The sequence below is a fragment of the Protopterus annectens genome, chromosome 8.part1 (assembly GCF_019279795.1).
Source record: "Protopterus annectens isolate FY-2018-M chromosome 8.part1, PAN1.0, whole genome shotgun sequence".
In the NCBI taxonomy this organism is placed as follows: Eukaryota; Metazoa; Chordata; order Ceratodontiformes; family Protopteridae; genus Protopterus; species Protopterus annectens.
In genome coordinates this window covers 360,950,897-360,965,909 of record NC_056742.1, presented here as the reverse complement: position 1 = coordinate 360,965,909, position 15,013 = coordinate 360,950,897, and the positions used below count along the sequence as shown (strand labels likewise).

General features: G+C 42.0%; 1 protein-coding gene across 1 annotated transcript in view; it reads left to right on the top strand.

The window, feature by feature from the left end:
* Nucleotides 1-15,013, top strand: part of NECAB2 (N-terminal EF-hand calcium binding protein 2) — a 2,586,853-nt gene that overhangs the window by 1,242,340 nt on the left and 1,329,500 nt on the right. Inside the window, exon 4 of the mRNA XM_044081939.1 lies at nt 10,791-10,816. Within this exon, the coding sequence (XP_043937874.1) occupies nt 10,791-10,816 (26 nt within the window). The remainder of the gene's footprint in view (nt 1-10,790; nt 10,817-15,013) is intronic.

The following is a 15,013-nucleotide window of genomic DNA, read 5'->3' as shown; positions in this document are numbered from 1 at the left end:
GATACAGCCCAGTTACACATGTGCTGTGTGCAGCCTACCTGTAACACATTGGACACATGGACTAGTTAGTTAGTAACTATACAACCAGGTCTTAAGATGTGTGTCTACCCGTTATGTGTCAGTCAATGTGTATATGATGGTATGACACCCTATGTATTCACCATATACAAATATTACATCCCCCATTACCATATTGTATATGTCTGTGGATGGTCTGCATGTAGCACGTGTCCTGGTACACACCTCACCCTACAGATGGTGTCATGTGTGCAATGACAGCCACACAGTTCAGTAGCTCTACATACCCGGGTTGGGGTCTAGACACAGTGTCACCAGGTCAGGATGTGTGTGTATGTGGATGGTTTGACATAAGGGTGCAGATTATACCTGTACCAGCAGGCCACCTGTCATGTTTGCATGGCCAATAACTGTTATACATACCTGTGGCATGTGTGCAACTGTACACATATGTCACGGCCATAGTGTCACCACATTGACATCCCCCTGTGGAATATGACTGCAGACTATCCTCCTGCTGACACATGTATGCCTACAGCACAAATGGATGACAGTAAGGGGATATCAATTGGTGTTACCAACAGCTGAGATGCTTCATAGCTGCATGGCTGCACTACCTGACATGTATGCAGTACACATTATCTCTGACTACATTCTACACTGCAGTATATTGCAACACTCTATCACAATCACTGTGTGCATCAGAACCATGTTAGCCTGTCCCTGCATTGATGTTATGGATGGCAGGGATGTGGCACAGGTATCATCATATGCACAAGGTGTGTGAATGTCATCCTAGCTGCATGGCTACACTACCTGACATGTATGCAATACACATTACCCCTGACTACATTCTACACTGCAGTACATTGCAGCACTCTATCACAGTCACTGTGTGCATCAGAACCATGTTAGCCTGTCCCTGCATCAATGTTATGGATGGCAGGGATGTGGCACATCATATACACATGGTGTGTGAATGTCATCTTAGCTGCATGGCTACACTACCTGACATGTATGCAGTACACATTATCCCTGACTACATTATACACTGCAGTACATTGCAACACTCTATCACAGTCACTGTGTGCATCAGAATCATGTTATCCTGTCCCTGCATCAATGTTATGGATGGCAGGGATGTGGCACAGGTATCATCATATGCACAGGGTGTGTGAATGTCATCCTAGCTGCATGGCTACACTATCTGACATGTATGCAGTACACATTACCCCTGACTACATTCTACATTGCAGCACCCCATTAAAGTCACCATGTGCATCAGAACCATGTTAGCCTGTCCCTGCATTGATGTTATGGATGACAGGGATGTGGCACAGGTATCATCATATGCACAGGGTGTGTTGCATGTGTGCCAGAGGGTGGTTCAAACTTTTGTCACCATGTGTGTGGGTGAGGGGTGTGGTTCCTTGATTGGGGCATGGTGATGTGGTGTGTGTCGGTATGGGGGTCACCCCAGGTGTGGTTGCATAGAGTGTGGGTGTGCATGCACACAGTTCTGCCATGTGGCTGCCCTATACAGGTAATGTTGGACAGCTGCAGACCATACCTGGCAGGGTGTGCAGTTCAGTGCCTCTGGCCATGGACATGATGACTATGCCTGCCAGGGGTTTCATGGGCATGTGCAGGTACAGACCTTAAGGTGCTACTCTCCCCTGTTGATGACATATGTCCGCTGGAACCATGTCCCACCTGGGCCTGGCCAGTGCCATGTGCACATAGCCTGCTGTGGTGTGCTGTGGACAGCAGCCCCTGTGGTGTGCTGGGGCTGGTACTGTCACTATGGGAGCAGATGTGCATCCTGGCATGTCCACATTGACCGCCAGCTGCTGGTGTCTCTGGCCTACATCCACATGGACGTCGCACCACTCCCACCACGTTCTAGCACAGACATACCACAGTTGAGGAGGCCAGCCATATCACCCCACCGTCTATCCATGACCTCAGTATATTCAAAGAAGGCGACAGTGAGTTCATGGAGGCTGCCACTTACAGCTGCAAAAGCAGACCTCTGCAGCCTCAAGACCTGTCTGGAGTGCATTTCCATACATGCCTGTGCCTCCATTATGGCCTGAAACATGGTCCTGGTGGTACCAGTTATGGCGCTTCTGCCAGGGGCAGGATGACCTGCGGTCCTCCCATGAACACCATGGTACATCTGCTGATGTGATGGCCTTCCGAACATCCGGTTATACCGACTGTGACCTGACACAGTTGGCATGGACACCACATTTTCCTGGCCATTGCCACCAAATGCCAACTTTACCTCTGCTATGACCACATGTGATGGGGTTTGTAGGGGCACTGTAACTGTGTGCAAGCTTGGGGAGGCTAGGTGGGTGATGACACATGTTGGTGCAGTGTTGGCCTCTGACAACCCCACCTGTGCCTCACCTGTACCTTCATCATCATCGGTGTCTGTAGGGACACATACCTCAGTATGCATGCAGGAGGGATATTGACCCACCTCGCCATCTGTGGGGGAAACAAATACACATGTTAAGACCTGTACAGCAGTGCATAACAGTACACACACTCACACACACTCACACTGACAGCCACCTTACTACCTCACCTTCCCTGAGTTTGCAGACAATCCCACAGTCAGTTACATATGTTCCCCTTCCTGCATGGCACTTGCTAATATACACGCATCACTACAGCCCATTAACATATCATCCCTCTCCATGCATACACATGTGGTTACCATGCCTGACCTGAGTGGAGTAGGTTGTACATGGCCTCACTGCTGTTACCCTGTATTGCACTGTGTATGGGCAGTAATGGTATACGAGGCTCCTATATGGTTGGGGCTGCTCCATTCACTACATATGTCACACAGCAGAGCCTCATACTACAGTCTTGCTCAGTCCATGCCCCATCTGCTGCGCAAGCGACCCATCATGCGGATGACAGTACTACCTGGATACATTCACTGACATGCCATTGTCAGTGCCACTATACCTATATGTGTATAAATATACATCTATGTACATATATGTGTAGATATATGTTGTACGTTGTGGATATACCTATGTCTATATGAGTGTCTGTATCTGTACACATACATGTCACATTCCGTATCACACAGATATGTGGAGTGCATACAGACATCTGGTCCACATTCTGTAACCATCTTTCATTCATGACTGCACTGTTGTGCCTTGCTGCAACACAGACAGGTGTCCCATGTGAACACAGCCTAACATTAGGGTGGTAACTATGGTGTGAGTGTGCTGGTATGCCTATTACACACCTATGGCATTTGTGCATGCTACATTACACATTCACATGACTGTCCTGCAAGTGGTGTGCTCTGACACCCATGTGTCTATCATGACGGCAGTATATCCACCAACAGCTATTGTCCACACTAACATAACATAGACAGATATTATGACTGACATCTTTGTCATTCATTGCTGATCTGCACAGTTGACGGGTATGTCCCACTGCTTACAGGGACAGACAGTATTGTCCAGAGCAGTTGTTCAGTGGGACATCATTACAGGGACAACTACAGATGGCACATATCAAACATTCTACATCATAAATCCTAATAATCTATACCACATACTACATTAAATTACATACAGTTATGTTTTACATACCTTTTAGTGTTTGGACGGGTGTGACGCCTTCCCAGTTGTGGCCTGTAGTAAGTTGTTCCCTACTGTGTGAGTTCTGTTTTATTAGTATGTTTTTATTTTCCTTTTCTTTCTTTTATTTCTCTCTCTCTCTCTCCCTTTCCAATAGAGTGAATTAGTTGGTTTGAATGGATTTCAGCATGACTTTTGTAGGCAATGCACATGATCAGGTGATGGGCTCTGCACCAATCAGTGTGCAACAGTTGCTGACTGCGTGCAGCCTGCTGTGTAGTGATTCTGTTAAACATCGTCATGGCAACTCAATACTATAAATTGCTTACTCATGTGGGCATTGTTCCTTCACCTTTCCAGTATTGAGGATGTCCTTCCTGTATGTGGGCAGCAGTGTTACAGATGGCAGGTTGCAGTACCTATTACAATGGGGCTTGCAGACACAGGGCAACTACACAGTCTTAAGAAGTTCCAGACCTACAGACAGAGTGAGTAGTGTTGTTATGTGGTTTATATATTGCTGGTCTTCCAGTGTTTGTGTGTACATAGTAGTTTAGGATGGAATGCAGTCTGTCTGCATAGCTCTCAACAGTGAGCCTATCCTCATGATGGCCAGTGGATTGTCTGTTTGCTTTTGCCTGTGCACCACACAGGGCTTGTCCTAGATATATTCCTGACAATCTGTTAGTTGCATGCTATCAGTACATGGCTACTTCCAGTTGTGTTCCTGATGTGTTATTCCTACATAATGGTATGTTACAACGAATCCTGTAACACCAGCGATGTGCAGGGTGTGCAATAGCAATATTACGAGTATGGCCCTGTGTTCCTGCCTCTGCCTTTCACATATATGGCTGGCTTTGTCCTGCTGTGATACTTTTGGGGATTGTTCAGTAATATAATGCTAGCATTCCTGCTATCATCCCAGTCATATCGTGGACACCCATGACATTTGTTGGTCAGGGTCCATACATGTGGCAGATACATAGACATTATCACAGGTAAGAAATGTCCCCCTAGACCTTGACTACAGGGTGTGACTGGTGTCTGCTGAACTACATCTGTTATGGTTTATTGTTACCTATCTTGATGGCAAATCCTTTGTCCACAGTTGTACGAATTGACGGGCCTGGCCTGGACAGCATTGTATGTTATATATCTGCACTGTCTGCATCTACTTTTCTGTGTGGGCCTTGCATTCCTCACTGATTAAATAAGTGCAGATATATTTGCTGTCGGTAATGGCATACATTACTGTAAAATACACCATTAAAGGTTGTCTGTGTATACATATCTGTGTGTTGTCTCATGTCCTTTGAATAGTGAGTGGGATATGTGTAATTCAGTACTCCTGTGCAAGTGTAAATGTCATTTAGTAAGTTATACAGCAAAACAATGTTGTTATACCGATTTCACACAGAAAACCGAATGTGCTGCAGTGGGACTTGAACCGGGAATGTATGCGCGGTAGGCAGATGCTCTGACCACTACACTATTGCAGTTCTGTGTAATTTGCATATTTCTACCTTAATGTTGTACCCATGCTCCCTTTCCCAGGTCCCCGAGCTCCACGTACACAGTATCCATCCATTCTGCAGTTGCTAGCCCTGCCATACCACACCTCCACACATTTCCCTCTCTGCACATCTCGGTACTCTTCCATATTACTGTCTCGATGCAACCTTCTGCAGGCTCTTCATCTGTTTAGTTCGAGCCTTCCCTTCATCCACCTCCAATACTGGTGGAAACATCATTGTGACCCATAAAGTCTGGTGCGTCCTGGCAGGGACGGACCTGTTGTTGTGTCACGAGTACACTTTGCTAGTCTACACTGTTTCTCCCACTGGTAGCATCCTGCCAGGGTTTTCAGAAGCAGCATTTTGTGCACACACCAGACCAGCCTCATCTCCCACTTCCGCGGATGAAATACCCCCCCACGCCGTGCCCTGTTTTCCATTACTCTCTTCATTATTATGCAAGACTACTGTTCTCATAGTATGCGTGGACAGGCACTGTTCATTAATACTCATAGACTGCTCAGAATACTGTGACTAAGCACTGTACACATGTTTGCTGGTATTAATGTACATACATACATTTCCTATACTGTTGACTGACTGTGCCGGATGATATGTTTGTGATAACAGCAGCTGAATGTATATCTGCATGCCATGCCTTCATGGTAACTCACTTGGACTATAGTGTGTTGGGGGGGGGACCTGGGAGTGCTGATTATGTTTTTACTGGCCACGATGAGGGCTGTGGGCTGCAGCATACCTAAGGCACTGTGGGTGAAGTGTAGGCGGGTATGCGCTGGTGTGCGCTAGGCTCAGATTTGCTGACCTCTGGTTATGGTGTCTTACACTGGGTTGGCCTCCACATTGCTTACCCAGTGTGGCCATTGCTTACCGCTGCCCAAACAGGCATACTCCTGCTTGCTGCCTCATACCCCCATGCTACTTCATGTACATGTCGGTATTATACATGCTTAAGTCAGGTATACATGTCAGGTATGACTGTTCACGAAGGTCAGAGTAAGGTTAAGTAGGATTCAGTTTAGCATTTCTGGATAGGTTACACTCAGGTATTCGGGTTATGTTTAGTTATGCCATACTTGTATTGTAGAGTAGATGTGACTAGTGGAGGTGTAGATGGGTAGGTGGTGGGGGGGACATCTTAACTGTATAGTAGGCCATTCGACTGACTGGTGGGGAAGCAGTAGTATCTAACGACATGTGGATGTATGGGTGTCTACATATGTATATGTGTGTATTTACTTATATGTCTATCTATGTATGTATACATTTGTACTACAGAGAGGGGGCAGTATGTATCTATATAGTTATGGGTATTTATACAAACACATATACCTCTAAATATTTAGCTACATAGCCTGTAATGTTGACTTGTATTGCTGGATACGGTGTTTCGTGTGCATACCGGCCAACCTTGTGTGCCACGTATGCTTTGCAGTACCTATGACTAAATCCGTTAGTGTACACAGAGTCACATGTGACATCTATTGCTAGTACCAGGAATACATTTGTCCCATGCGAGACAACCCACACATTGGGTATTCAACCTTTGTCTACCCACAGACTTAAATAGGTACCCCTGGCTATGTGCATGGTCTACGGCATGTGCCAAACCTAGGATATTTGGGTCAGAACATCTGTCAGTATGGGTCCCAAGGGGGGGTGGGCAATATGTGGTGGTGTGGTAGCTATGGGCCAGTAACCAGGGTAGGGATGTTGACTGCGTGTGTGCTGTGGGTGGGAGGAAGCGAAACTGTGGGTTATGCATGTATGGGTTGGGGATGGCCTAGGTTGGATGGGCCTGTACTGCTCAGCCCACCTAGTGGGTGGGGGAGAGGGGTATATGATGTTGACATGTGACATGACAGAGGGCTAATTTAATTCCCTAGTTCAATGACAGACGTACAATACTATGAGCTTGGTAATGTATTGCAGGGCGGATGTGTTTGACTGGGCAAAGAGGTATGCAAATCCGTACATGACATCTATTGTTTGGGGCCTCTCAGGCCCATTGACGGTGTACGTGGACATATATGCTTCTGTTCATCTACCATTGGTATCTATATATGTCTGGCCATATATACTTCTGTGGGTATATATATTTGCGTACATATTTCTAACTATGTTGGAATATACCTACAGAGACATATATCTGTGTACATATGCCACAATGTGTATATATGGACATATAGATGTTGACATAAGATGGGTTGCCAATTGGCTTACGGACAGAACCCACATAGTGAGAGTTGTGGGAGCTAGGTCAGACTCTAAACCGGTTACAAGTGGCGTTCCCCAGGGCTCAGTCTTAGGACCCCTCCTGTTCGGCATATACTTCTCTTGAGGTATAGACAAGCACAGGAGGACTATGGCTGACCAAGTTCACAGACGACTACAAACTAGGGGCTATAATTGAATCACCAGCTGACACAGACGTCCTGCAAAAGGGTCTCACTGAGACGGATACCTGGTGTCAAAATCATGGCCTCAAGCTAAATGCTAAAAAGTGCATAGTTATTCCCTTTGAAAATAACAAAGTGCCCACAAACAACCACATAGGTGGTAGTCCCCTAAATACGGAAAACACAATAAGGGATTTGGGGATCCAAGTAGATAGTAATTTCTCTTTTGATAATCACATTGCCAAAGTGGTTAGAAAAGTCTTCTATGTGGCCTACCTAATCACAAAAGGGTTTGCATCCAGATCAAAAGAGGTCATTGTGCCCCTCTACTCATCACTCATTAGACCCATCATAGAGTACAATGCCCCATTTGGGATGTACCTTACAAGACACCTGCAACAGCTGAAAAGACCACAGAAGTACCTCACCAAGAGGATCAGTAGCCTCAAACAGATGCCCTATGTAGCTCGACTAAAGAAACTCCAGCTGTACTTGGTTGCATACCGCCCACTCAGAGGTGATCTCTGCTTGCCATACAAGGCTATGTCCAACCCAGAATTGATGGACATGCTCCACCTAAAGAAAACCTTATCCCCTCGAGCCACATGCTCTAGGGATCTAAACCTCACCACAACAATAAATAGGACTCGCTGGAGGGATAGATTGCTGTCCCAGAGACTTCCCATGCTTTGCAACAAGATTCCAATCTACATTAGGCAGAGCTGCTCGCTAGCACTCAAGAGAAACCTTGACGAGTGGATGAGAAACAAAGTTTACACTGGGGATCACTTCAGTGGCTCTGCTGGACAGCGACACAGGGAACTAATCTAAGGGGGAGGCGAAAGCCAACACATTCTGGCTAGGCTTATAAATGCATTCAGACAGATAGCCTAGTACCTACCTATGAACCTATGAACATATATATGTGTAGTTGTCAGCATTTGCATGTATATCTGTTCATATATTTGTATATATATATATATATATATATATATATATATATATATATATATATCTGTGTATATATCTCTGCATATTTATATATATGTATATATATATATATATATATATATATATATATATGTGACTACAGCTATAGATATGTTGTATCCATTTAGATAGTGATATATTTGCACACATACGCCCATCTAGCTGTTGGTATACATTCTCTGTACTGTTGCATGACTGGGCTGGGTTATGTTTCTGTCAACATACAATTTCTGCATATCTGGCATGGCTTAGTGGTAAATCGTTTCGTGTATGGTGTGCATGGTCCTGGGTTCCAGACTTGCAAAAGCTGTTTGTTTTGTTACTGGGCAGAACACCGGCCGTTGGATGCAGTGTGCTTAAGGCACTTTCAAGCAGTTGTAAGCAGGTTTGCGCAGAGGTAAGCACTGCTGGCTTCCGGTCACAGTGTCTTGCACTCAGTTAGCTTCTCCTTTGCTTAATCTGTGTCGCCGGTCCTTCACCCCATGCAAACGCACTTGCACACGCTTCCTGGTGCTTACATATGCTTACTACTGCTCATCTGTGCTTATGCCTGCTTACTGCTGACTTATTCATTATGGTACTGACTCTTCACATGTGCATTTAATGCAGTATTCCATTTCACATTTAAATGTTATTTAGTAGGTTGTACAGCAATAACATGTAAATAAATGTTCGTATACAGATTTCACATGGAAAATGGTATGTGCTGCAGTGGGACTCGAACCGTGAATGCCTGCTTGTTAGGTGAATGCTCTGACCACTACACTATTGCTGTGCTGCTTCATTTGCATATATCTTCCTTTTTATCCTCTTCAGCCTTTTAAGTTGCTTTAACTGTAGCTCAGCGATGGGCACACCCGCACACCTACAGTTAACTGTACTCGGATTTAAATAAATATAGTGGGTTTTCTTCGGTTTATTTATATGTACTGTTGTACATATGGGGGACTGTTGGTTGAGATATGCAGACACCTATGAGTGGCCTTGCTCATTTATTTCCACTTTCTGCTGTTCTATATTGCATGGACATGTTTATTCTGAGAGCTCTGCTCTCAGACAAGCCCCCTGCACTCGTACACGCTCTGTGTAGGATTAGGAGTTCAGGCAGCGTGCATTCATTAATATGCATGGCACGCTGCCATCCTCCTCCTAAACTGCAGCTTCTATGCAGGACTAGACTAGTCCTGCACAGAAGATTAGTAAATCCTGGGGTTAGACTTCCAGTTTCTTATAACTGTTTTCCTGACTACTGATAAAATGGACCAGAGCAGAGGCTGATTAGTTTCTGTAATGCAATTAGGAACAGGAGTGTTAAACAAAACTAATGACTTTGAGAGTAAAAACTTATCTGTGAAAATTGCTTGTAAAAAGTGATTAATGTCTTTCCAGAAATTATTTAATTCTGTACAATACATTAGCATGTATTTTCTGAAGGGAATGAAGTCTGAAATTCAAATGCATGTCATGATTTTCTGTCTTCAGTTCTCAATGTTTTGCCAATGGTTTACCAGAAAACCAAAATGTTATGAGGACTATACCAAAAATATGAGGCAAGAATCCGGACATTCTGCAAAAATCTGTACAGTTGAGAGATATGGAGGCTGGGTAAGTCAAAAAAAGAATTAAGTGAGGTACAGACCATACTTTCCTTGTGAATCTTTAGCTTTTGGGTTCTAATCAAGTACTTGCTTAATGACTGACTCTCATTTCGTAACTGTCCATGTCAGCAGCTTTATAAAATGTGTATCCTTCTTCATTTTACCAGCTTTCAGAGCAACTTAGACATGTGACTTGTTTTCTGTTATCTTGATAACATATCTGAGCTGAGAGGATCTTTAACTTGAGTAGCATCCTAATGGAATACCAGGTACTAGGTCTGGCGTGATTCGTCTCCGCAGTTATAACGTCTGTTGTAGTATCAAAATGGTACTTATGTAAGTGTATACAATTTTGACAATAAGTAAAAAAAAAGTACTGTTTTGTGTGATATAGTTTCAGACTATATAGAATTGTCAATTCTAGGAAGTTATAATCTTGCGAATTGTATAAAAATACAAATGCATGATCCTCGTGAGAGAGATCACCTATACTGATGCATTTAAAAAATGTATAAGAAACTGTCTCAAGTACTTGCTGTAAACACAAATCACTATTTCTTGTGTTTTTGGAGGACTAACTCATTCCTGTTTTATTCCTTTTCTCATGCTTCACTTATAATCTTACAGCAATGTGGATACCAAGGAACTTTGTGGTGAGTACAGAGCAAGCTAAATGTTTTGTTGTTTAAATTATTGATTATGCTACACTAGAGAGAGAACCATGCATTTTACATTATTAATATTAATAATTTTCATGGGCGGCCACAGTGGTGCAGCGGTTAATGTTGACGCCTCACAGCAAGAGGTTCTCCGGTTCGATCCTCGGCTGAGGTGCCTTCTGTGTGGAGTCTGCATGTCCTCCCTGTGGTCGCGTGGATTTCCTCTGGGTGCTCTGGTTTCCTCCCACATCCCAAAGACATGCTGTAGGTGGATTGGGCACTCCAAATTGTCCGTAGGCATGAATGTGTGCATGTGTGTGCCTTCTGTGGAAGGTTCGGTGTTAGGCTGGCAACTCAACACTGTAAAACTCCACTGCCAATCATGAGTGGACAGGTGATCTGCTGTGGTGACTCCTAACTGGGAAAAGCTGAAAGAAGAAGAATATTAATATTTTTCATATTGAAGGATCAGGCACTTTGTTTTTCAAGCTGCATGGTTTCTTCGGCCATAGACACCTAGCTATAGGTGGCTTTTGTTTTAACTTTAAGCACCATTATTACAAATAGATAGCCCATGTCACAATTTCATCATATGACAACATGAATGACATGATAACTGCCTTGCTGCATGACTCCTGGCTGCAACTTTAGTTACAAATGTAAAGGTATTTCTTTATTAAGATAATGTTACATATGTAATCATAGGTTCAGACTTAAGATTTATGACTCCGGATAATGAATGGTTGGGGGTTCATATAATATTAAGGTGTTTTCCTCACCAACACAGAGTTCAGAGTTTAATTCTCCCCTTTGAGGGAAATTGGCTAGGCTTAAAATTGCCCACAAGGGCAGCTAGCCCAGTATCTATCTATAAACTTACCACAATTCCACAAAAACAAACAAACAAATAAAAATAAATAAATACAACTCAGCTTCTCCTTTTAGGATAGCAAATAACTTTACCTAAATGAAAAATAATAAAAATTATACAAATTTATTAACATGAAAATAATATAAACCAGAGTTCAGTACTTTGAGACAAATTAGTTCACTCTCTCAAGTCAAGTATATTTAAATATGATGTAAAATAAGTCTTTCTTAATACACTCTAATGAATTCAAGAAATTAGTTTAAAAATGATTGGTAAACAACATGTATAATTAAATCATGTGAACATTTCTGTTTCTCAGGACTGGTTTAATAGAAAACCTTGTGCTTAAAAAATGCAGCCATGGAAATCCACTGTCACATTATTTATATAAAGCAGTTTAACACATTGCCTTCATATTGTCTGCAAGTTGCAAAAATGGGTGGGACTTGACCATAATTTACTAAAAATCAGAGTTACAATTTGGGGGAGTTGTTGTCAGTTATATCCTCGAATGAATGAAAATAAATACAATACCTGTGGTTACATTGATAATACAGATGTGTTCACTTACCATAAAATGTATAATAAATGTACCTTTAATGGTTGGGTTAGTTGTTATTTAAGGGATTTGGTCTATACAGTGAGGTGTGAATACCTGAACTTTTTATGTAAGGCAGACAGATCCTTTTATGGACAGGTAAGAGAAAAATCTTATTAAAGGGAATGTGTTAAATGCTTTATATTAGACATAATATCATAGTGAATCATGTCTATAATTTCAGATTTTATATCTTGGAGATAGTGCAAAGCAGTCTCTTAGGTGGAAGCTATTTGAATGAACTAATATGTCATGAAATGCTCTGGCAAAGTTTGACTGGTGGCAGAAGTTTAAGTCTGCTAATGAGCTTCATCTGCAGTCTGGGGTTTGAGTCCCACAGCTTCCTTTCGCCTACTGTGCAACTGAGAAAATTGCTTTATCTATCAAGCAATGCCCTTGGGTTAGCAATGAAAACAAATATTTCTGCCTTGTGAGTTTATGCAGATATCAAAGAAATAAACATAAATACATAAATAAGTACATGGGAACTTAATATTTTTGTCCAATCTTATCACAGTTCAGTTTTTAATTAATGTTTTAGATTCACTGATGGCTTGTGTCTGTGTTGTATTTTTAGGAGGGTTTATCATTTGATATCTATCACACATTAGAAAGGTTAAAAGTCGGGCTTGTAATTTATAATTCGTTTTAATTTTAATGAAGTTTTTCATTTTTTATTATGTTTCATTTTAATAACATTCTTCAATATCTTTAGTGGAGTGACCAAATGGATTTTTCTTTATGTAAGAACATTATCTCTTAAGGAATGGCCCCTTTACAATAACTATTGTCCCAAAGTATTAATTTCTCCTTGTTTTGATTTTGTCATATTTATTGTTTTATCGTTCATTAATTCCACCATTAGATTTTTTTTTGGAATAAAACCAAAGACAATACAATTCTGATAAACTACTCATGTGCACAAATCTGTATTTTCTTCTGCCCTACAAGTAAATCCTGCGAGTTGTATGGAAGATATCTTTCCTCCATAGCCTTAGATCTACCAAAGACGTAATACACTGAGGTCCTCACTTCACCTTCACAAATAATGAGGTGTAACTGTGCCAGATCTAGGATGTCATTGTCTCAAGACAGATATTTGATATTCTGGCCAGTTCTCCAAAGTCACTGATGCATTGATTTTAGTTTCTTGTGTCTGTCATAAAACTTGAATGCCTGCATTGAACTGTGACATGAATAAGTTACTGAGTGAGTATGGCAGTGAGAAAAGAAAGCAGTTGTTAAATGTATTATTGCGGTACAAAAGCAGATCTGCTTTCTGCAAATGTAAAATCAGAAAACTATTATGCTGTTTTGGCAAAACCCATTTATCTACCTTATATAAAGCAGGTTTATTGTACTAGATTTTCTTAAACATTGGGTAACACAGAAGAGGGAAGCAATTATATTCTTTAATTAAGGGAATTATGACTGCAAATTCTAATACAACAATGGATGATGTATTCTATATTCCCATTCAGTTTATAAGAGTAGTGATTCGGTAATCAGACCGATAGCTGAAAAAAGACACACAAACATTAAAAATAATAAATAATGTATTCACATGACATAGTTTACATTGGAGGCGGGACTTCCTTAAAGCACATGTTCATGTTTCATTAAGTTACAGAAAAATATAAATTAATAGCCCATCTGGTTAAAAATAAAACAGCACATTTAGTCATTTTATATCATACAGTATCATAGTCTCTCTATCACCCTTTCTAAGTACAAGCTGCCTTAAAACTTTTTAAGTTGTTTGTCGTAATTAGGCCCCAGTCACTGCTCTAAACTGTAGATGGTTATTTCAGGTACAATTCTGTGGATAAGAACAACATCTCCACACATCCAGACAAGCTCCAACCAACCCACTCTGAACCTCCAGTTGAATGAATTTTCTGCTTCTAGCTCTACAAGCTAGTTCATTTTAAATCAGCAGAAGTGGCAATCTGTGCCCTTTTATCTAGCGAATACATTGGGTTTGTCTAATTAACGGTTGTAAGAATATTCCCACAGTCCGTACTGCAGCACATATATTATCCATGTAAGGAAAGTCCAACTGGGCATTCCTAGATTTGGAGATAGCATGTAAGTCCCAGGAATCCTGTTGCATAGGATTAAAGTTCTGAAGAGGGTGACTGATAAGCAGTCAAAAGTAAGATGGAAGATGATCCATTTGGATTCATATCAGGATGGTGCATAAGTTAACTGACCCAGGCTTTCCAGTAAGACAAACAGTTCAGAAGAAGCTACAGGTGATGCACAGAGTAAAACCCCTATTTAGGCAGCAGTGGGGTGAGGAACGAGTTCAGCTGCAGATTTTTAGACTTGGAGAAAGCATATGACAGGGTCACAAGAAAGCTGATTTGGGAAGTCCTGCAATGGTTTAAAGTTATAGAAACATTGATAGAATTAAGCAGGCTATGTACAAGGATCCGATGACTTAAGGTCAAACAGTTTTTGGACTCTGAGAGGGATTCCCAATGACAGTGGGTGTGCATCATGGTTCACATCTGAGCCCACCCCTATCCGTAGTGGTGATGGACTACATTAACAGACAGGTTGAAGGAGACAGATTAACTAAGTTGCTGTATGCAGATGATATGGCATTACAAGCAGACTCTGAACATGAACATCAGCAAATAACTGAGGAGTGGGGTGCTAAACTGCAAACACGTGGGATGAAATGGAGTACAGCCAAGACAGTGGTTGTGTCAGCAAA